The 23,315-nt window shown below is 36.3% G+C and overlaps 1 protein-coding gene across 1 annotated transcript in view; it reads left to right on the plus strand.

Annotated features, from left to right (window-relative positions):
- The window catches only part of LOC143255153 (uncharacterized), a 43,848-nt gene extending 20,855 nt beyond the window's left edge, over nt 1-22,993 (plus strand). The window contains exon 3 of the mRNA XM_076510392.1: nt 22,039-22,993. Coding sequence (XP_076366507.1) covers nt 22,039-22,093 — 55 coding nt within the window. The 3' untranslated portion in view covers nt 22,094-22,993. The remainder of the gene's footprint in view (nt 1-22,038) is intronic.
- The last annotated feature ends 322 nt before the right edge of the window (nt 22,994-23,315 follow it).

Consider the following 23,315-nt stretch of genomic DNA (forward strand, 5'->3'; position numbering starts at 1 on the left):
TCCCTTGAGTCTTACACTGCTAAATTAGAGACAGATAGCATAGATAGTCTTGGTGAAGCTTTGGGCAAAATAAAAACAAACAAACAATACATCCAATAACCTTTAATTATACACACTTTTTCCCATTCCTACTAATTATTGAAGGGTCTTGTAAGCGTATTATCTCTCCAAGACTCTTTAGAATACTTCACCGTGAATACTTTCAACGATGGGTAAGTCTGTCGCTTGCTTGAAACAAGTTAAACATTTTAACAGACTTGTAAGTAGATAGAATAGTTTCATGACAAACAGTTTGTATACGGAAGAAGTCTGTGGATGCAATGCTTTCCTGAAATAGTTTATATGCAGAATACATCTGTTTTGTTTGTTTATTTTTGAATTTCGCACAAAGCTACTGAGGGCTATCTGTGCTAGCCGTCCCTAATTTAGCAGTGTAAGACTAGAGGGAAGGCAGCTAGTCATCACCACCCACCACCAACTCTTGGACTACTCTTTTACCAACGAATAGTGACTGTCACATTTTAACGTCCCCACGGCTGAAAGGGCGAGCATGTTTGGCACGATGGGGATGCAAACCCGCTACCCTCAGATTACTGCTAAATTAGGGACGGCTAGCGCAGATAGTTCTCGAGTAGCTTTGCGAGAAATTTAAAAACAAACAAACAAAAATGAAACGCAAAAATCCAGGGTACGATTTCCCATGGTGGTCAGACTGCAGTTAGTCCAATGTGCAACAATAACATTATAATAATGAGCTTTTAGTACGTTTGTTATGATTAAAACGTATAATTTATTCCTTATTTACAATATTTAAACCAAGAAGAAATTATTCTTATTTTTAGAACTGTTGAAGCTCATCGATACACCCTCATATTACACTTGGAGCGGCCAGAGTTCGTCTCTAATTCTAGTGTCGCCAACAGACAGAGCTTAACTTCTGCGCTTCAGTGAAGAATTTCCTTAAAGTGAAGTATAAGCTAGAACTAACAAGAAAATTCTAACTTCACAACTACCGCGTGACGGATTTACCAATTTGTAACCTAACCATACGTTTTGCTATGTTTCTTCTCCGTCCAAGAACTCTTTATCAAGGGTTCGAAGTGATTCATTTTCTGTTCTGGCAGCATTTGGCAAGTGTAAAGAGGCAGTGATTACAAGTTGTACAATGTTCAACGAACTTCGGTGTGTGTTCAATTTGGGGTCTAATGATGCGAGTCGTTGTTCACTGGTCAATTTTTCAGAAAATGACCATTAATGGAGCATCATATGTCCACCCTTCAGCTAATGGGGCGCGAAGCAAATGACAGTCTTCTCGAGTCTCGATTCTTTAATTTGTTCTTGAAACCTAGTTATAAAACAGATATCATTGCTTTCTTTCCTTTAGTTGTTTGTGTGAACTACGTAGAACCGTAAATCAGTATAGTTGCGAAAAAATAACAGAGTAAACGGTAAAACTCACATTAATTGTAGAAAGAAAACCCAAAAAACGGTTTAAAATAATGGATTTGGAGAACAAAACAAAAATCAGTTAACCTCATTGCATTTACGTCCTAACAAATGAAGTTCATGAAAAAAAATGGTAATACGCACACATACATACATACTGGCCTGTCGAGAGGGGGGTCAGGAGGGGCCAGTGACCCGGGGCCCGGGAGGAGAACCTGTATATAATGCCTTGCCACTTGGTGTGTGGGGAGGGCCTTAATGCTTGCTGCCCTGGGGTCCGTAATGGCTCTCGACGGCCCTGTATAGTACCTACATCATTACTATATCTGTCGTATCCCAGCCGGCCTGGTGATTTCTGTTATTCAATGAAAGGCCTCATCAGTACTGGATGTAGCTCATACACTGTAACATACCCCTACTGGATGTAGCTCATACAGTATAACATAACATATTATTCTTCATGTTTATCATGGGCCCTTAAAATTTATAACAAACAAAGAAAAATTCGAGAAAAATTTAATTCCATTATGCGTGGCCCAGAAGACATATTTTTGTCTTATTTCATGTAAAAACACTGGTAATTTCTGCAATGAGATGTGAAATTGGCCCTTAAAACGCCAAACGTTGTTACAATTCGAAAACAGTTACAGGTTTGTTTGTTTTTTGTGTGATATATATAAGGCATTGCACAACAGAATTAAAAAGTACTTGGAATTTACAACGTTTTAAGGATGACATTGTAAGTCCACTGTTCAATTCCTTTATATTCAAATCAGTTAGATGTCATTTTTACATACTTAAAGTTCGTGGTATTGTTTCAGTATAATGGGATATAGTCACCAAAAATATTGTAACAACATGCCTTTAAAATGATCGTATTTGTAAGGTTCTGATATATCATTGATCACTCCTCTGTCACAGCCATTTTAGGACATCTATAATGTCTGGAGATTCGTGATCTTCTGTGGTATACCATAAATACTTAGTGAAATTTGAGCCCCGGCATGCATTTAGGTTGACATTTGACCAATTTATTCTTATTTATGGAATGTATCAACCAATTAAGTATGGTGAGAGAACATCGTTTTGATCTATTGGACTGGTATCTGGGCCAATGGTACCAACATATGATAGTACAAAGGGCCTAAGACATGGCTCCTATAATATGTGGTTTTATAGTACTATTCTGCAATATTTAGAGGTCTATATGTCTGCCAGTGACCATTTCTCCCCACACCACACTTTTACAACTGTCACGTGCTTTTACATGAGATTCGAGATAGATTCAATATAAAACTTCTTTTTCCTAAATGAAAATACCTTGTTATTTGGCTGCAGGGTGAATAATCATATGTAAAATAATGCTGCTTTAACCCTCACCACCACCAGAGGCACGCCGGTGTATCTGTGGACTTACAAAGCTAGATACCGGGTTTCAATATCCTTGGTGGGCGCAGAGCACAGATTGGTATAGTTTTGTGCTTTACTACAACAAAGAAACTGCTTGACATGTCTTTAGTCTACTGCTTCTATTTTGAGATTATTGTAAGTGAGGTATTTTGTGCAATTCTGTGAGCAGGCCACCATGGTGGGATTTCTAACTGTCTGTACATTAACATAGCGTTCAATTGTGACAGTATGGTTCTAGTGCCTATGGAACACTTTTTATAGGGGTATTACTGTAAGCCATTTCATGAAACTATGAACCATGCACACGATGTAAGCTATATATTCGTTGCTATTATTTTGTTAATAAGATCAGCAGGTATGCCCCACCTCAGTTCACGTGCCCTCGTGTAATATTGTCTTCGTCTAAATAGGTATCTCAGAGCCAGAATCGAGAGATAGTGGTAATATTCCTGTGTTATGGAGCTCATCAACTAGTGATTTGAAAGCAATTCCATATGTTTTTAACACTTTTGGCTATTTCGCAACTGTCTGCCATCATTGGTCAACTTTTATTTGTCAGTTAGGTCTGCACATGAGTGAAACATCTAAATATTTTCTTTCAAATTTATCCATGGATCATAGAGCTTATAACACTTTAAACACTTTTATATTCTAAGTAACAACTAAGAAAACTTTTGAATGAAACCTCGATATGAAACATTGGCTTAATTGACAATTTCTTGTATTTCAGACCATCAGGTGCCCGATTTGAAAACAATAAACGGAGAGGTTAACTAGTCTCATTTTATAATAATTGTTTTACCTTTGTGACATCATGATATGTTGTTACCCTTTAATTACCTTCTCTGTTTTCTGAAGAGGATGGGTTGGTTTGTTTTGAATTTCGCTCAAAGCTACACGAGGGCTATCTGCGCTAGCTGTTTCTAATTTTGCAGTGTAAGACAGCTAGTCATCACTGCCCACCGCAAACCCTTGGGCTACTCTTTTATCAACGAATAATAGAGATTACTGTTACATTATAATGCTTCCACCACTGTAAGGGCGAGTATGTTCGGCTTGACGGGGATTCCAGTCCACGACTGGTCGATTGTGAGTCGAGTGTCCTAACCACCAGACCATGCCAGGTCCCTTAACGATCGGAAAGCTCATTATTTGCTGAGGGTCAACTGATTCGAATACCTCGACTCTTTTCGCCATAAGCTGGAAGTCCTGTTGGAAGTAAGAATTTTTTGAAAAGTTAATTCTGCGACCACACACAGGCAGAAGGTTTGTTTTATTCTTTTTGGCATTTCTGTTAAGATTCTTATATTGTAGTTGGATCCGTAATATTTTAATCGTGTGTTATTTATTTCTATATTATTCATTATTTACCTTATTCGCCTACTTTTTGTAAGTAGTAAGTGTAATTGTGATATGCAAGGGAAAGCAGGTGAGATTAAGCCTTCCTGGTAATATTCGCTATTTGTTAGGTTTAATCTAGTTGTCAGCTTGTCAGGCTGTTGTTCGAAAGGCCAAAGGTTTAAGACATGATGCTGCTGAATATGCTTTGTAATTTCAACGGTTGGCATTTACAGATACTACAAATTTAAGTGTCAGGACAGGTTCCTCTTGGAGGCGGGTGCGGATAATTTCCTTCTGATCAATAATAAATAATCACGGACAGATATATCTGAAATTTAGGGGTCTCTCGCTACAAGGTAATTTATCCCAGGTACGCATAAAGTTGAAAATTCTAGTCCCGACTCTGTAAATAGTGATTTTGTCTGCGAACAAAAGCTACAGAAGTGGTAGAATTCACTTCTTGAGTGTATGTATATATATTAATCAACACAAATACTACACGTTGTGAATAAAAACGTTAATAACTGTAGTTACATGTTTTATTTTATATAAAGTAAATTAACTTTTAAGTTCAAATGTAAATGATAGCTTTAACAACAACGCCTGTCGTTTCTGTTATGTAGTAAACACGTTTCGAAGTTAAAAATTACCAGTTGCTTTACGCGGGTTTATAAAACCATTAATTTTGAGAACTTGAAAACCTTCGTTCCTAGATAGAATGCAAACGTACCAGGTAAAAATACGTTCATTAAAACCTTTAATCAATAGTAGATGACAGAACTTTGTGAGCGAGCGCCACCTGTTTAGTTAGCATATTCAGTGAAACAACTTTTGAATAATTTAGGAATTTAATTAAATAAATCTCGATTTCATAGAATCAATGTACGCATTCTCAGATCTTTAGGCTGCTTCAATTAGTCTGACTGGATCGTGTTGCCTACAGCAGGCAGGCAGCCTTAACCCCCAGCTGTCGCCACTGGTCTGAATCCCCGCCTTTTGTGTACGCAAAAACTCTTTGATTTTATTTCACGCTCTCTCGGTATATCCTCCTCCTCTTATTATTGTGATTATCGTCCAAATCAGAATTAATTACATCGTAGAACTGAAAGTGAGACGTTCAGTTGTTCACTAGATATTGGAAATGGCACAGCAATGTCGTTTGAATTATGAACAACACGCACACGGCATGGAGGAGTCTGGAGTATTATTAGAATACACACATATATATATGAAAGTAAACTGATCTATTCACACTCCTTCGACCAGTTTTAATATTGATTACACCTGAACCAAGGGAGGCGGGACAGCTCGTGACATCGGGCGACTCTCTCAAACGTTCTGTTAAACGTGCAGTCTCAAACAGCTTTCGGGCATGCTTTACACGTTACAACGTGAGGACAAGGCATCTAAACACGTGCGAGTCACCGACTCCGCCTGCTTGTCAGACTCGTATCGAATACAATACTCTTCACTGAATACAAACAAAGTAGTGTTACAGACTAGTCATTATCCTGTGAAAGTTGTGTAATATATCGTTTTATTGTGTGTGTGTTTTTCTTTTGTTTGTGTGGGAGAAAAATCAAACGGTTATTTATCAAGTATGTCTATATTGAAAGGCCTTGGTTAATTTTCGCTAATGTGCACATGGATACAGTAAAAAAAGTATAGATATATATTCTCCTGGCTTTAAGTTACCAGCTACAAATATACTTCATTCAGACTCCCTCACATTATATCACCCACTCCAGTGGCTCAGAGGTAAATCTGAAGAACTCATAACCCTAAAACCCCGGTTTCGATACCCGTGATGAGAAGAGCATAGATAACCCATTGTGTAGCTTTGTTTTTAATAACAAATCTAACATTTTAAGTCAGAAAAGGAGAAAAAAGAAATTCTGAAGGTCACTCTAATATTTTTAAATGACATTTTGAAGTTCTTGTAAAACTATGGGTTTATGGATATATATTAAGAAAGTATTATTTGGAATTTTGCACAAAGCTACTCGAGGACTATCTGTGCTAGCCGTCCCTAATTTAGCAGTGTAAGACTAGAGGGAAGGCAGCTAGTCATCACCACCCACCGCCAACTCTTGGGCTACTTTTTCTACCAACGAATAGTGGGATTGACCGTCACATTATAACGCCCCCACAGCTGAAAGGGCGAGCATGTTTGGCGCGATCGGGATGCGAACCCGCGACCCTCAGATTACGAATCGCACACCTTAACACGCTTGGCCACGCCGGGCCATTAAGAAAATAAAAACGTCCTTCTTTATATATTCTTTAAAGCAAAACTGGGTTTGATTCATCATTTGTGTGTGCCTCTCAATGGCACAGCGGTATTTTTGCGGACTTACAACACTAAAAACCAGGTTTCGATTTCCGTGGTGGGCAGAGCTCAGAAACCCCAATGTGTAGCTTTGTGCTTAATTCGAAACAAACAAATATTTGATTGTTTCGTCTGGTAACGCTTTCGCAGTTTTAAGGCTTTTCTTGAATCAACCTAATTAAAAAATAATACATAATATACTCAAATATTGCTTTAGAAATATATATAAAAGCCGATGATAAAAAAATATAATGATTGTATATCATGCAAAATCCACAAACATTCGAAACACGTAAACAATTAAACAGAACCAAAACCATAACACAATTGTTTCATCTGTGTTTGTAGTAAAATTAGTATTGGTAATATGATCCTAGTTTAAAGAACTGGCATTTTATGTTATTGTTTTGAAGTAAAGAGTACGAGTGTATAGAATTATATATGTTACAATAACATTAATATCACTTGCGACATTGGAAGCACTCGATGAAACTGCAGTTTAACACTCTTTTATGTTTTTTAATTAACCTGTTATTTGTTATTTTGAATTTCGCGCAAAGCTACTCAAGGGCTATCTGCGCTAGCCGTCCCTAATTCAGTAGTGTAAGACTAGAGGGAAGGTTGCTAGTCATCACCACCCACCGCAAACTCTTGGACTACTATTTTAACAACGAATAATGGGATTGATCGTCACGTTATAACGCCCCCACGGCTGAAAGGGCGAGCATCTTTGGTGCGGCCAGGATTCGAATCCACGAAGTCAAGTATAGTACATTTAATCAAAATTGATGTTCTGTATTTATTTTTACGAGTGTGATCCGTGATGATATGTGATGTCTACATGACAGTCGACAACATTTCGATCTGTATTTCATTCTTCTGTGCTAAAGAGTGTTTGAAACCGTATTATTCGAGAACAAATTCATCTTTCTTTATTTACCGATTTCCTTAAATAATCAAGGGCCGCATTCAGAGAACAGATAAAGGAAGATTTTTTTTTCAGTGATAAGTGTGAGAAACAAAACAAAAAAGTGATTTTTTTAAGCTAAATCATCATATTATTACACACACTAAATATACTAGAAATGGTAAGAAAAGTGGATCCCTTGAAAATGTTGTTAATTTTTATATCTTTTATTATATAACAAAAAATATGTCCAGCTATATATATTTGAACACTTTGACAAGATTTGTTCAAATATGATCTCAAATCCTAATTTTAACTCCGGTTTTCGTAAATACCTGAACTTTTCATGATTTTCGTTACATTTTTTTATAAAAAGTTTGTGCACCTGCTGTAGGTTCTTAGATATTCTTAATACAGTTAACCTGAAAAATGATTAAGCTGTAATATTTTTTCGTGAAAATGAAACTCCAAATAATACAAACCAGTTTGACAAGCTAATATTTGTTGAGCATTCCCTTGGATTTCAGTACTGCTTCACATGCTTTCAGTGAGTTTGTTCAGATATTCCTGAACAAACGACTGCCATCCTTCTTGGAGTACTTTAAAAAGTTTATCTTCCCTGTTTGGCTCGCGATCTTTCGTTAATCGGTTTAAATCAGACCATAAATTTACAATAGGATAGGCATCAGGTGATTGTCCTGGCCTTTCAGTAACATCGGTTCTATTATTTCTAATATATCTTTAATTAAAGGGGGCCACTTTTTATTCACCCCTGTATGTATTTATGTATACTTATATGGAAAACAATTATTACGGTCACCTTCTTGCTGTAAGACAAAGTCATACTATACATATTTCAGAAATATATACATATCTTAAGCCTAGTTTCAATAAATCGCTATATGTAATAGTAAAAACAACAACTAACGTATTGCCTAGCACGTTTAGTGGTTTATATTGAAACAATGAAAAAAAAGTTTGCTTTTGAAATTTCGCTCAAAGTTACGCTAGATGTCCCTAATTTGTAAGGGATAGACTAGAGAGAAGGCAGATAGTCTTTTACTAATGAATATTAGCAACATAATAATGCTCCATGCTGAAAGGGCGAGCATGTTTGCCCACGAGTATCGAACCTGTGACCAGCAGATTGTGAGTATTGTGCCCCAGTCAGCCACCAGACCTTGTCAAACGTTGCGCTATAGACTTATTCCCGAGAATAATGTGTTAAACAATTAAAAGCTTGACACAAGTAGTGACATTGTCTTATGGGCCTGGAAAACTGGAATTTCCAGGTTGGTGGGCGTTGACTTTGATAACACCCAAATAAGTGAATTTTAATTACACAGGATCAAGAAACGTATTAACAATAAATTTCACGGCACAAGTCGAAATGAAATAAAACGATACAATGAAGTGTAACGTGGAAAGTAAATCTCAAAAAATGAAAAAATCAAACAAAAACTTTACTCGCCGAAATGACTTGAAAATGACAGAAATACAGAAAGCCACATGTTGAATAAATTAAAGTGTTTGAAACTTAAAATCAGAGAAGTTTCTTAGAATTTTTTTTAGAGCAAAGCCATATTGGCCTATCTGCTATGTCCACCGCGGGAAATCGAACTCTGAATTTCAACGTTGTAAGTCTGTAGGTTTACAACTGTCCCACCAGGGGGAAAATGGCTATCTGTGCAGTGCACACCACAGGTATCGAATCAGATTTGAAACAACTAAGGAAGAAAACACCTTCTTGATTAGTCTACCCCTCCTCCCCCCCCAAAAAAAAAAAACAATAGGGAGCTTCTTTTAGGTTATGCTGTACTTCTTAAAGTCTGAAATTTAACCTTAAAAAACATAACTTCCAGAAATGTTTCGTTTGCTCTGCAAGTTGTGGTAGTAATAACCTGAATAATAACACCTTCAACTTCTTGAGTAACAACTGAGTTGTTAACCCCACAAGCTCAAACATGTTCTAGACTGGCACCAACCAGACAAGTTAGACACTTAGTATCATGCTTATACGTTATCAGTAGCGAACTAATGTTTCTCAGTGAAACTTCAGATTAATAAATTTTTAACTTCAATCTTAAGCAAAAAATAGAGGCAAGTCTATGTCCTATATATCAGGTTGTCCCATAAGTAATGTTTGAAAATTTAATATAGAAAGTGCATCATCATTTCAGTCTTTGTAGAAGGCCTTAATAACTAAAATATGTAGTAGGACGTGTATAAAAATGCTCAGACAAGCAAAAGAAACTAACTCAACTCCACTTTTTCAGACCATTAATCAAATAAACCCTTATGAAGATGGATGTGTCTGAGGAGTACATTAGGCATATAATGCTTTATGAGTTTAAAAAAGGCAATAGTGCAGCAGAAACTACATGAAACATTCAAGGTGTTTATGGTGCAGAGTCTCTCAGTGAAAGAAAATGTCGCAGGTGGTTTCAGAAGTTCAGATCAGGTGACTACAGCTTAAGTGATGCTCCACTTTCATGTTGTCCTGTTCAGTTTAATGATGACTTGCTAATGGTTGCACTTGATGAAGATTGTGCTGTAACAGTTGAAGAACTAGCACAGAAGCCAACCTTAGAGCAAGAGTGGACATTTGCACTTCCCTGCACTCTTGTGAACGTAACTCACCTTTTTTGGACAGGTTATAATATGGATATATTATAAAAATGTTAAATGCTGCAGACAATGGCTCAGTGCAAGTAAACTGGCTAAGGCACAGTCCAAAATGGACCTCCATCCCAGGAAAGTCTTGTTAAGCGTTTGGTGGGATATTGTTGGTGTGATCCACTTTGATCTGCTGCCACTCAATGTAACGACTACATCAGACTTCTACTGTGAACAGTTATAACGCTTGAATGTTGCACTGAAAAAAAAGAGGCCTGCTTTGATGAATTGTAAAGGTGTTGTGTTACACCAGGATAACGTACGGTCCCATACAGCAAGAATCACATCTGCAAAGATTGAAGAGCTAGACTGGGAAAAACTTCCACATCCTCCTTATTCTCCAGACCTTGCTCCATCTGATTATCATCTATTCTGACGTTTGCAGAACTATCTTGATGGAAAAGAGCTTGGAACACATGAAGATGTTAAAACTACCCTCTCTACATTCTTTTCCTGCAAACCTCAAGAATTTTATAGAAGTGACATTTAGGAGCTTGTGAATCGTTGGCAGGAAGTAATTAATAATAATGGAACATACAGTATTGATTAACTAACATCAAAAGCGTTTGAAATCCTTTCTCTTTTTCTGAACCTAAAATCATACATTACTTGAGGGATGACCTGATACAATATATATTGTATATTTTACATTTTATCTTAATGCTTGTAGATCATAGCTTAATACACCTTGCGGCTTTAGTTTACAGGCTTTACACATGTTAAAATAATCATTATTTTATTAGTTGTTGTTTTTTTCAATTATTTAAGTTTTTGTTGGTTTTTTTTTCACTGAATGCATTAACAGATCAAATTCAGGGGTAATCCAAAATAAATCAAATTCCAGACAATTGAGCTTGGATATCATTTAAAAGAAATATTACTATGTAAGAATTGGTTGGGGTATTTCAGTAACTATAGAAACCTATAGAGTGACGTGTGAACCACACAGGTGATAACAAGTTCTAACTGGATCCACCGTGACTTAAAGAAGTTCATATAGTCGAGTTCTATCTAATCAGCGGACGAATCAGGCCGCCACCTTGATTATTATTAAACTTGAATTTAACTGTCTGTCGTTTTCACACCATTGATTATTAGTAATAACAGATCCCCTAGGCAAGGCGTGGCCCAAAGTAAGGAAAGCTGTATGTATATTTTAGTTGGGACGATTATCTGAAGTCAGCAAGGGAAACGAAGGATAATTAGGGCTCACTTATTCTTTAACACACAGGTCATAGGGAGAGTTTAAAACACCTTGCTTTCTCCACCTGTGTATCTATCCGCCGAAACTTTATGGTAAAAAAAGCCTTTATATATATTTCACCATGATTCAAAAATGTCATTTAAACAAATAATCTGAAGCGATAAAAGTTTAAATTCAAATATGTACAGTGGTTTTATCCGTTTTTATACTCTCAATAATACAGCGTTTTCCTTGAGTGAAAAATGTAATACTTAAACATAAAAAGTGGAAAATTATATGAACATTTCCGCTTTACTATTGTATAATACAAGTTACGATATAATGAAACACACTGTACACATTGAGCGTTGAGGCGAACCCATTTACACACTCTTGTTAAATTGATTTCTTGAACCTCAATGTTCTCCTAAAATCTTGTAATTCACAGCACATTTTAAAGCTAAGCCAATCCATAACATACAGTTGTACCTGTACAGTATACAATCCAGCCTAAAATTAGCATTTATTGGTACACGTTAAGCCAGTCCATACCCTATAGGCTCGGCATGGCCAGGTGGTTAGAGAGTTCGACTCGTAATCTGAGGGTCGCGTGTTCGAATCCCTGTCACACCAAACATACTCGCCCCTTCAGCCGTGGGAACGTTATAACGCGATGGTCAATCCCACTATTCGTTCGTAAAAGAGTAGCCCAAGGGTTGGCGGTGAGTGGTGATGACTAGCTGACTTCCCTCTGGTCTAACACTGCTAAATAAGGGAGGGAGCGCAAATAGCCCTCGTGTAGCTTGCACGAAATTCAAAACAAACCAGACGGTAACATACAGTTGCTCTCGTTTAGCTTTGCGTGAAATTCAGAAACAAAGAAAGAAAGAAACAAACAGCTGTACTTGTAGAACTAGTCCATAACAAAATATACATTTTCGACTGAGGTTAGTTACACTGTCTGAAAAGGATGTTTTATTTCTTCTGTTGCACTTAGAACTACTGCACTTGCTTAACCTGATGACCCATATTACTCACTATTACGTGACATCACAGTCTCTATTGTAACAAGTTGTTTAAACGAGCGTTGGGGTCTTAGCAAACCATTCACAGACTTTCTTCACTGACGTCAGCTTTCAAAACTCCTTTGTGGAAATGAAGGTGCATTGGACAGAAGACTTGACAAGCGTGTGGTTGAATAAGGTTGCTATAGTTCCAGTTTTTCCTGCTTTCCTCTCTCACCATAAAAACAGCTGTTCATTTCCAGGTGTGGCTGCAATCATTCACTTTTCACACGTGAACCTTTGAAAACTTCAAATTTTTGTTATGTTTGAGAACAGTTACTTGGAATCCTATGAATGGCTCATTTATGCCAGAGATATTTATTTTCTAGACAGTATTCGTAACGAATATGAGGGCGTTGCTCCCGATTAATTTAGGATGCGGTTTCAGAACCTATTTTTACTACCGGTTAACTTGAAGGGTGGTTTCAGAGCCCATTGTTGATGCAGATTAAGTTTGGGTGTTGTTTTAGAGTCCATTATTGCTACCGGTTAACATGAGAAACGGTTTCAGAACCTATTCTTACTACAGGTTAACTTGAAGGGTGGTTTCAGAGCCCATTGTTGATGCAGATTAACGTGGGGAAGGTTTAAGAGTCCTTTATTGTTTTAAACACTCTGAGGTAAGTTTTCCTCAACTGTAATAACACCGCAGACTTATGTAATTTTTGTAGTGCATACTGGTGTATATAAGGCATATTAACAATAGAAATAAAAGCCTATTTGAAGCTTTGTACTGTCAGCTTCGGTTTGTATTTTAGTGAACTTCTGAAGAAGTTGTGAAGCGAAACGTTGAGTGTTTAATTAAACGAAACATTTTGGTGTTATAAGGCTGTACATTCCTTGTATTAACATGGAAGACTCCATTCTTCGAAATGTCGTATGTCTTGATAGTACATTGTTTAATAATGTCGCTGGGTAAATAATTTTTACTTACAAAGGTTGTTCATTAAAATTCCAACTTTATATATATATATATAAATCCATTCACACTAGCGTTACACTGTCGAGCGGTCAAGAAGGCACTGTATATTTATTTACATATGCATATAGGCCAGTGTTGACTCGCTACTGCAATTACACGAACATGTAACTTCGTAAAACATTCTAAACTTGTTTAAATAGAATATATCTACCTGTTATATAACTTATAACTTTACTCATATCTTATAACTATACTTCTCTGCACAGCATATACCGAGTGAGGCCTATTTATAACAAGCACTTTTACTTAGTACACACCAGCTCAGAGGAACGATTACAATAATATACAGACATCAGATATTTAAAAACATGTAACATTTGAATAATAAAGACAAGTTGATTATTCGCTGATGAATTAATTTATTAATATAAAAAACAGTTTAATAATCAATATTAAGACTATAAGAAATGCACTTGATATTAATAAAAACGTGGACTAGGAAATACAATCAATTCTACACTACACCGAGTTTCGTTACCCGTGGGGGTAAAACATACAAATCTTATTTCTGCTTAACTACAAACAATTACTTCTGGGAAACTGGGACTTGTAATGGTGTCTGGAGCTGTTTAAACATGCTGATAACTTGGTGGTTAATTACAAAGTATGGTTTGTATAACAATTCGTCTATGAGATTTAAATAGTTTGTATCCTTATAGAATATCACGAACACGGACATACATTAGGTAAGCACAACTGATAATATCATGATATATTTACTGAAGACTGAAATAAGTTAATTGTGCGTACTCTTTGTTGACGAGAAATGGGTTCTAAAATTAGTTACCCGTAGATATATATTTATATCCAGTACTTTAACTTGAATGATACGTCATTTGGCCTATGGCCAGGTCAGAGAACCCAAAGTTCAAGAATAGCCTCGTTAATTTAGAACCGCTGACCACAAGTTAGTAGCATCGGTCAAATACCTTTAACGAAACAGAGGAGTAATAACTGTCAGAATTACAAGATTTCCACAGTTTTAAGTTGAACGTTCCAATACACTATCTGGTATGTTATACTAAACACTGGAGCGCGTTAGGTCCTAGTTTATATCCAACAATACAGTAAGGTTGTTCCAAGCTGATATTGATAGCCTGTATTACTCTTTTGTCAATCGTGTACACTTGGGAGATATAGTTTTAAAAACACAAGTTTTTTTTGTTTTCTAATGTGTTGGAAGTACGTACATAGTAACGGCTCTGAAAAACAACAACATTAATTGTAGTTGGCTTTAACATTCCTTAGTAGGTTAGCATTAAATATCCGGACATGCGACGTTGAAATCCGAGGTTCGATTCTTCAAGTGACCATATAACCCATTGTCTATATTGATGCTAAAAATTCAACAAATCCGGCTTTCGATTCCTCGCGATAAGTTATACTTATCACAACTCGGTGTATTAAATAACTCGGTCACTTCGGTGGCTCATATTTGTTTGTTCTACCTGTTGAATCAATTCAGTCACATACATTCTTAGTTAAGAAAACATAAAACAACTCTGACCAAAATTTCTTTCTGGTTTTTTGTCTTCGGTGTCAAGCTGTTGGAACTTTTTGTTTCTATTAGGCACCTAACAACGTATGATTGTGGATTATTGTTAAGAGGAGAATACTTTTAATTGCAACAGCTGTTTTGTACGGAATCTTCACCGCGAAACATGATCCATGAACGTTCGTATTTATCCCGCGGAGTCGCTCCGATCGCGTGAAAACGATCAAGGAACACTTCAGAGTGTAGGGGCTTTCTGTTCTGTGATAATAATCGGATGAACTCCAGTGCGCTGGAGTAATCAGAACATCGAAGCCGGTGTCACGTGCAGGTCACGGAGATCCTTTATCATGAATCCCGAGCCAGGCTGGAAACGGGGGTAGGGTCGCAACTGTTTGAAGGCGTCTACTGATATGTTAATCTGTGCGAGAGAGTTGATTGTAATAATTAAACACATGCACCGACTAAACAAAGCTTCAATTGTCACACCAGCGATAAAATCGGATATATGTTATCTTTCTTTCTTTCTTCTCTTTAAAGAACAGCTATTTATCTGGTCTTTAACATTTAAAAATTAGAAACACATTCGAATTATTGTTTGATTAAAAACGATGCTGACGGAAAAAAATTAGATCACATTAGGATTATTGTTCAATTAAAAACGATCTTTCTAGGAAGTCAAAATGGACAAGTCCCCCGCTAGTACAGCGGTATGTCTACGGATTTACAACACTAAAATTAGGGGTTCGATTCCCCTCGGACTGGGTCAGCAGATAGCTCGCTGTGGCTTTTGTTACACGAGAACACACACAATGTACTTGACAAGTAAAAACACAGCAAGTAGTTGATTATCAAATTTACTACTCTTAATTCATATTTGTATATTCGTCTTTTATGTGCTTCGGTTTTGGTTTTAATTTCACACAAAGCTACAAAGGGCTGTTTGTGTTAGCCGTTTTTAGTTTAGCAGTGATAGAATAGAGGAAGGCAACTAGTCAGCACCACTCACCGCCAACTCTTGGCTGCTCTTTCACCAACGAACAGTACGATAGATCGTCACATTATAACGTCTCCACAGCTGAAAGAGGGAAGATGTTTGGGGATGGGAATCCGAATCCGCAAAATCATGTTGCGAGTTGAGTGCCTCAATCACGAGGCCCTGGTGGTCTGGTGTGCTTCAGCGTGACAAGTAAATAAAGACCATTGAAGGTCCATCAAACTGAAAACTGAACTATAGTTGTAAATGGCGACAGTCAATTCTTTTTATGAGTAAAATAAATAAATAATAAACAGTGTGAAGTTAAAATAAATAAATAATGTAGTGTTAAAAGTCTTTACCTTTCTCATGTGCAGTGATAATAAACAATGTGAAGTTAAAATAAATAAATAATGTAGTGTTAAAAGCCCTTACCATTTCCCATGTGTAGTGATAATAAACAATGTGAAGTTAAAATGAATAAATAATGTAGTGTTAAAAGTCCTAACCTTTTCCATGTGTTGTGACTTAACTAAAATTGACAAAAATTTATTCTTCACCAACTGACTTAATTTAACATCGGAAGAGATGTTCAAATAAGTCAACAACTGATATGTCTGTTGTATTTCACTCGGAAGTTGTTACAAACACTTAATGATGGAAGGAGAGTTTGTGTGTACTGAGATAAACAACATCTGACTATTTAGTTAAGTCCGAGAATTATGAGTTTATACCCTAAATCAATACAAGCAGAAGGATCAAAGTAATTTCTCACCATTTCTAGGTGGAGCTGTTGTCAAAACTAAAGAGTTAGGTTTAATCGTCCTTCCCTTCTTCAAAACCAGTCTATAATTAATATGCAGTAATCGATCAACTATAATTTTGATTAAGTGTTTCTTGAACTTACGTTACAGCTGGAAAAAGTATTGGTTATTAGATACTAGAGATAAAGATACTTAACTGCAAAATAATGTTTGGAAAGAAAAACGACGCTGATTGCTGGCGCTATTATTTTGTTCTACAAATAAAAGAAAAAAAAATATTTTAACCTCGTATTAGTAGAGTTGGTGTGTAAAAATAGTTTTACTAAATCGTGAGAAACAAAACAGTTGTGTTAACCAAGAAAAATATTATAACACAAAGAAATCGTGTTCTTCCTATAACGTTGTTATAATTTCAAAATAATTACATTAAATAAATTCAGTTAATTGGTTTTGATTTTATTAAGATAAATTGTGTTGCCCCGGCATGGCCAGGTGGGTTAGGGCGTTCGACTCGTAATCTGAGGGTCGCACCAAACATACTCGCCCTTTCAGCCGTGGGGGCGTTATAATGTGACGGTCAATCCTACTATTCGTTGGTAAAAGAGTAGCCCAAGAGTTGGCGGTGGGTGGTGATAACTAGCTGCCTTTCCTCTAGTCTTACACTGCTAAATTAGGGACGGCTAGCGTAGATAGTCCTCGTGTAGCTTTGCGCAACTTTCAAAAACAAACAAACAAACTAACTAAACTGTGTTAAAAGGAATCTTAATATTTATAATTTCTCTGGTTTCAAATACAAAACAAAAATGAGAGGTAGTATTCGACCATGGAAGAGAATGATTTAATATTTATTTACGTTAACGAATAAAGATAGGCCTTACTTTAGTATATTGTATGCAAATTGTTACGTTGTTGGATAAGAACTTGAGAAAATAATTTAATTAACTAAGCGATAAACAAAGATTATCACCTAAGTTATCCATTCAAGCTGTCAGAAGAACATCCACGTTTTGCAATTAAAATAACCTCTACGATTCACCGTCAGTCTGTCTTCCACTTTGCATGGCAAAATTATCCCCTATTAGATTATTTTTATTGCTACTGATAGATTAACAGGGAGGGGGAGGTTACGGGTGAGCTTAAGTTATGAATGACTGACTGTTGGATGAAGTGCTGGTGTTGTTTTTTTTTCTAGTCCGATTCGCACATATTAACTGACCACTTTTTATATTTTCGACTTATTCACTTAATAATTCAGCATTGAGAGTTTTATATTGTTAGTGTGTGAATATACTTTCTCAGAATACGTAGAAAATAATTTCCCGCAAAATATTAGTTGGCTCTGCGTGTGTGTGTGTATACATATATACATCTTAAGTATGATATTGTAGCTGCTCGAAACAGCAGTTAAGGAAACCAACTCTATAACCACTACGAAAAACACTTTATATCTTCAAGACCACTCATGGCTTCCGGAGTCAAGAATAATCGACGTCATAATGCACGACGAGAAACTCAGGGTTCACCCATTAAGGCAAGCTGCGGTCGGTGTGTCTTGTACTCGCAAGCTTAATGGCTGACACATGCCTGATGCTCCAAAACTTGTTCTTTCAGTTTCACTCCGTAATGTTTCCAGTTAGCAGTGGTTTATTGCCCTGAGTACGACGGGTGAGCGGCCTCTTCAGACAATGTCTCTGTGAGTGGTGTGTGCTTCTGGCATAGATCCATTTGCGCGATCATTTTCGCTAAGCTTTAACTAATCCCTAGAAGATCCCGGAACACATCTTGTTCCAGTTAGCGAACGTTGAAAGTACAAAATATCTCTCTGATGTTGGAGTGTTGAAAGTATGGCATAGAGGACGCTGTAAGCACTAAACCTTTATAGCTAGCTCTTCATCGTCACTGCTATACTGAGAACAAGTTGATAGTACTAATTTATCAGGGGAGTTAGTTTACACCTAGAGTTTTAAAGAAGTAATTTCTAGTCGTTTTATAATAACACGGGTCTGCAATAGTTTTATTGTATTGAAATGTTTACATTTTCTATTGCTTATGTTTGCTTGTTTGTTTAGAATTAAGCACAAAGCCACACAATGGGCCATCTGTGCTAAGCCCACTACTGGTATCGAAATCCGGTTTTTAACAATGCAGATATACCGCTCTGCCACTGTGAGGGGGGCTGTGCTACAGTAATTTATGTACCCTGAGTCCGAAAATAATGTCCATTTTTCTCCGTCACAAACACAGTTTTCATAAAACATTAATATACTTTTATATAAGTGATTCATTTTCATTGAAATCGGTTCATATTTTGTTCTGCTTAAAATGCTGACAACCGTTGGCTTATTTCTCTACACCAATAGCGACGTGAGAGTCTTATCGAACGTTCTAAATCACAAACATTGAAGACATAATACTAATAAAAAATATTCATTGTGGTAGTAAAGAAAATAATGATTTGATCTAAGTATGAGTTTTTTTTCCCGATTTGTGAAAAAATGAATTACAAGATAAAGATAGAAAACAAAAGAGAATATTATTTCCATAGCTGAATTGCGGGAAATCTGTTATTAAAACCAAAACAACTTTTATAAAGTTTAAATTAACAGGTCTCTATACTATTTATATATTCAAACATTGCAGAAAGTACCACAACACACAAATCAGTAATATATATAGTAAAGGTGCATGATTTTAGAAAAGCTGTTAAAATAGATAGTAGTTACATAAAACGTAAGGATTTAAGGAGTCACTAAGTACCTTTGAAAAGTACAGGAACTCTATTATTTATCAGTGCGAAATTTCTAGAGCTCCTGACTAAAACTGCATAAACTTTTCTCTAACAGTGAAGTCGGGCGTAACCCATGCTCGGTCTGTAAATCCATGAGTTTATTATTCGTGTCCTTTCGCTTTAAAAATAGCTCCACACTCTGGGTCCTCGGATTCGCTATAAAATTGAAAATAAAATTTCACTATTCGATCAAACAAGAGTAGCCCATGAGTTGACGGTGGGTGTTATTGACTAGCCAACTTTTTCTTAGTTTATCAGTTCATTATTGGGGACGGTTATGCACAGACAGTGCTGTATATACCTGTGCGCGATTAATGTTAAAACAATGTAACCTTATTGTACCACAGTGTCCTTCACAGCTTGTGGGTTTGTTACTTGTTTCTATTAATTCGGATCTTCACTTTCTGTTTTTTTTTGTTTTTGTTTTTAAGTAGCGCTAGTAGTTTGTTGGTTTGTTTGCTTGTTGTAAAGCACAAAGATAGCAATGAGTTATTTGTACTCTGATCACCACGGGCATCAAAACCCGAGTTTCAGCGTTTTAAGCCCACTGTATTACTCCTTAGCCACTGGGAGAAGGGAGGACTTATTAACCCGTGTTTAAACGGAATTGTATATATAACATGTTAACGTTCTTACTTTCAAGTAAGAACATATCTAAATACTTGAACAGAAAATACAGTATTCTAGTGCCCCCCAGTGGCACAGCGGCATGTCTGCGGACTTAAAACGCTAGAAACCAGGTTTTGATACTCGTGATAGGCAGAATACAAAAAGCCCATTGTGTAGCTTTGTGCTTAACTTCAAACAAACAAATACCATTCTAGCACGTAATATTTGGAAATACTTCAGCGCCTAATAACAATAATATATATTTTTTGTGGAGAATAAATATTAGTAGGTTAAAAAATTATAATTATGTTTTTTTTTGTTTTTTCTAACTCGTCAAATATGAACATTCGTATGGCCTTTAAGGTTTGAAAATCTAGTCTACCCACGCATTGCTTGTATTTTGTATTCTGAATTTCGCTCAAAGCTACACAAAGGTTATCTGCTCTAGCCGTTCCTAATTTATTAGTGTAAGACTAGAGAGAAGGCAGCTAGTCATCAACATCCACCGCCAACTTTTAGGTTACTCTTTTACCAACGTAAAGTGGGAATGACCGTCACATTATAACTCCCCCACGGCTGAAAGGAACAAACATGTTTGGTGTGACGAGGATTCGAACCCGCGACCTCCAGCTTGCGAGGAGCCCGCCTCCTCGCTACGTACATCCTCCTTACATAGAGCATTCAATGTCGAGGTTTTGTATAAAAGTGTAAATGAAAATTATTTTATAGTTGTTCGAATTGTAATCAAAAGGGAAATTCTGCTTTTTCAACGACAGTTTTTCTAACACTTGGTTTTCGTTTACGTGTTTTTAACAGTCCTGACATGCTTAAGTTCACACACTAAGATTTTTCTTTCTCTAGTTCAACCATGGTTTCTGTCTAACACTAACACAAATCTAGATTTTCGAGTTTAAATGAGTTCAGAGCTTCATGGCCAGGTGGTTAAGGCACTCGACTCGTAATCTGAGGGTTGCAGGTTCGAATCCCCGTCATACAAAACATACTCGCCCCTTTCAGCCGTGGGGGCGTTATAATGTTACGGTCAATCCCACTATTCGTTGGTAAATGAGTAGCCCAAGAGTTTTGGCGGTAGGTGGTGATGACTAGCTGCCTTCCCTCTAGTCTTATACTGCTAAATTAGGGACGGCTAGCACAGATAACGCTCGTATAGCTTTGCACGAAATTCAAAACAAACCCATCAGAGCTTCAAACGGAATGTCCCTACATTTACAGATAGTCTCTTTCAGTTTTTCTGTCACATCCCTTTTGACTCTAAAGTTATAAAATAACTAACAAGTTCCCACTATTAAAAATCATTATCTAACTGTGTATCAGTTATCGTTTTTCTAACTTACGTTCGTTCTTTATATCAGTTCATTTTTTTTTTAATTATAACATTATATGTGGTTTCTTTAAGCTGAATTTTGGCCTTTCTCCCGTTCTTTTCTTTCAGCCTTCTAGTTTTACATCAGTTCTATTCCTTCTAGTTTATAATTTTTTATCCGTTTTTTGATATAAAGACAGTGCATGCGTTACTTTTCAAACAAGAAAAATATTAGCATTTCAAGAGTTATATGTATACTTACAAGTGTTTTGAAATACAACATCTACGTATAAAACACCTTTTTTTAAAAAACAGGCATGTTTGTTTGTAGTGATAGTTACATTATCTGTTTACTTGTGTAAAAAAACCTGTAAAATTAAAAGAAAAATCTAAAGTGTGGACATCTGTTAAGTAGAAATATAATTCAATCGCTTACGAAAAAAGAAAAAACTCCAGTTCCCACCCACATAATTTATGGTTTTCTATTAACATTAAATCCATATAAATCAGTTTAAGCTGTGAGAACTAAACACTTTAGTTCAAATTCGCATCAAACGATAACACGGAAAACAATTTATTACCAGCCAAACAAGCTTACCAGTCGTGTTTGTTTGTCTTTTGAAAGAAGTTTGTGCTATTGATCTGTTTGATGTAAGATTGTGAGAAAAACAAACATTTGTTTTACAGTATTTAAATGTGTATCGTAAAATAATAATTACGTCTAATTGTTTTATCTTTTTTCTACAGTGTACGACTGAGGGAAGGGTTAGGCACCGGTGGAAATTTCAGACCGCTGCGGTAATTGTGGTTCCTGTCTGCAAGAGAAGTTCAGGTAGCCATTTTGCGTGTAGTTTTGATTGGCTAAAATCGTGGTTTAATTCCAGAAGTCAAACCGCTTTGGATTATAGTCAGAATAGATCACCAGGTGAAATCCATCTCTGGACAACTTGATGAGTAAGATAATTAGAAGAATATAAGTTGTGGTTGTATCGAATTACAAATTTGATCAAATACATAAGATCTTATGATAGTTTGTAGTTCTAGTAAAAACAAACATGGAAAACTAAGCCCAGTGACATGTTTAGTAAGACTGTTTAGCCCGGCATCCTGTCCTAGAGACGTTTGTGTATATACATACATCACCGCTGTGTGACGAGATTATGAAGTTTTGTGCATATCTTTAAATTTATTGAAATGAAAAAGGTGGGAAAAACTGCAACAGAATCTCGTAAAGAGTTTTGAAGTTGGCGGTACTATACTTTCCATGTCATGCATTAGACAAGTGTGTTGAAAGTAAGACGTTTAAGATAAACGTCACTGGCGTTTGAATGTTACTATTAAAATGAACATCCGTCTAAAGTCTAGGAACATTTATTTTGTGTTGACACTTAGAAAAACAAAGACAAAAACTCAGAGTCAACAAAATGAGCCACAGAAATTCTTAATGCGACATTCTCTGTTGGTAGTGGACCCTAGCAGCCATTAAATATTTACTACGGGATCTGTAGACATGCCGAAGAACTTGAAGGATAAATATAGATTAATTCTTTCTACGTATGCTAATAATTTAGGCTTCGGGCATAATGACTGGTGGATATAAGCTGACAAGAGTATACTAGTTGATGTGCAGTTAATTGTGCAGTTAGACAATATATATTGTTGTAAAGTACAATATGTATTATTGTTTCGAAACCATTATAAAGATATCATTAAAAGTTATAAATGTTGGTCGATTTTGATTTGACGAGAATAGTGAATAAAACACATACAAACACACACACATATAAATATACATAAAATATGGACATATTAACTCGTCAACGTGTATTAATATCATATGATAATTGAAAGTTTTTAAAGAAGGAACTACAATGAATAGCCTACGACTGTAGACGAAAACTGGTCTTTATCTCACAACATTGAAATTGTAGCTAGCTATGTATAATTAGATGGATCTGGAAGCGATTGGCGTGGCTAACTTTTTACTTCGTCACGCAAAGGTATTTAAGACTGTACAGCTCTGG

The sequence above is a fragment of the Tachypleus tridentatus genome, chromosome 7 (genome assembly GCF_004210375.1).
Source record: "Tachypleus tridentatus isolate NWPU-2018 chromosome 7, ASM421037v1, whole genome shotgun sequence".
Taxonomy (NCBI): Eukaryota; Metazoa; Arthropoda; class Merostomata; order Xiphosura; family Limulidae; genus Tachypleus; species Tachypleus tridentatus.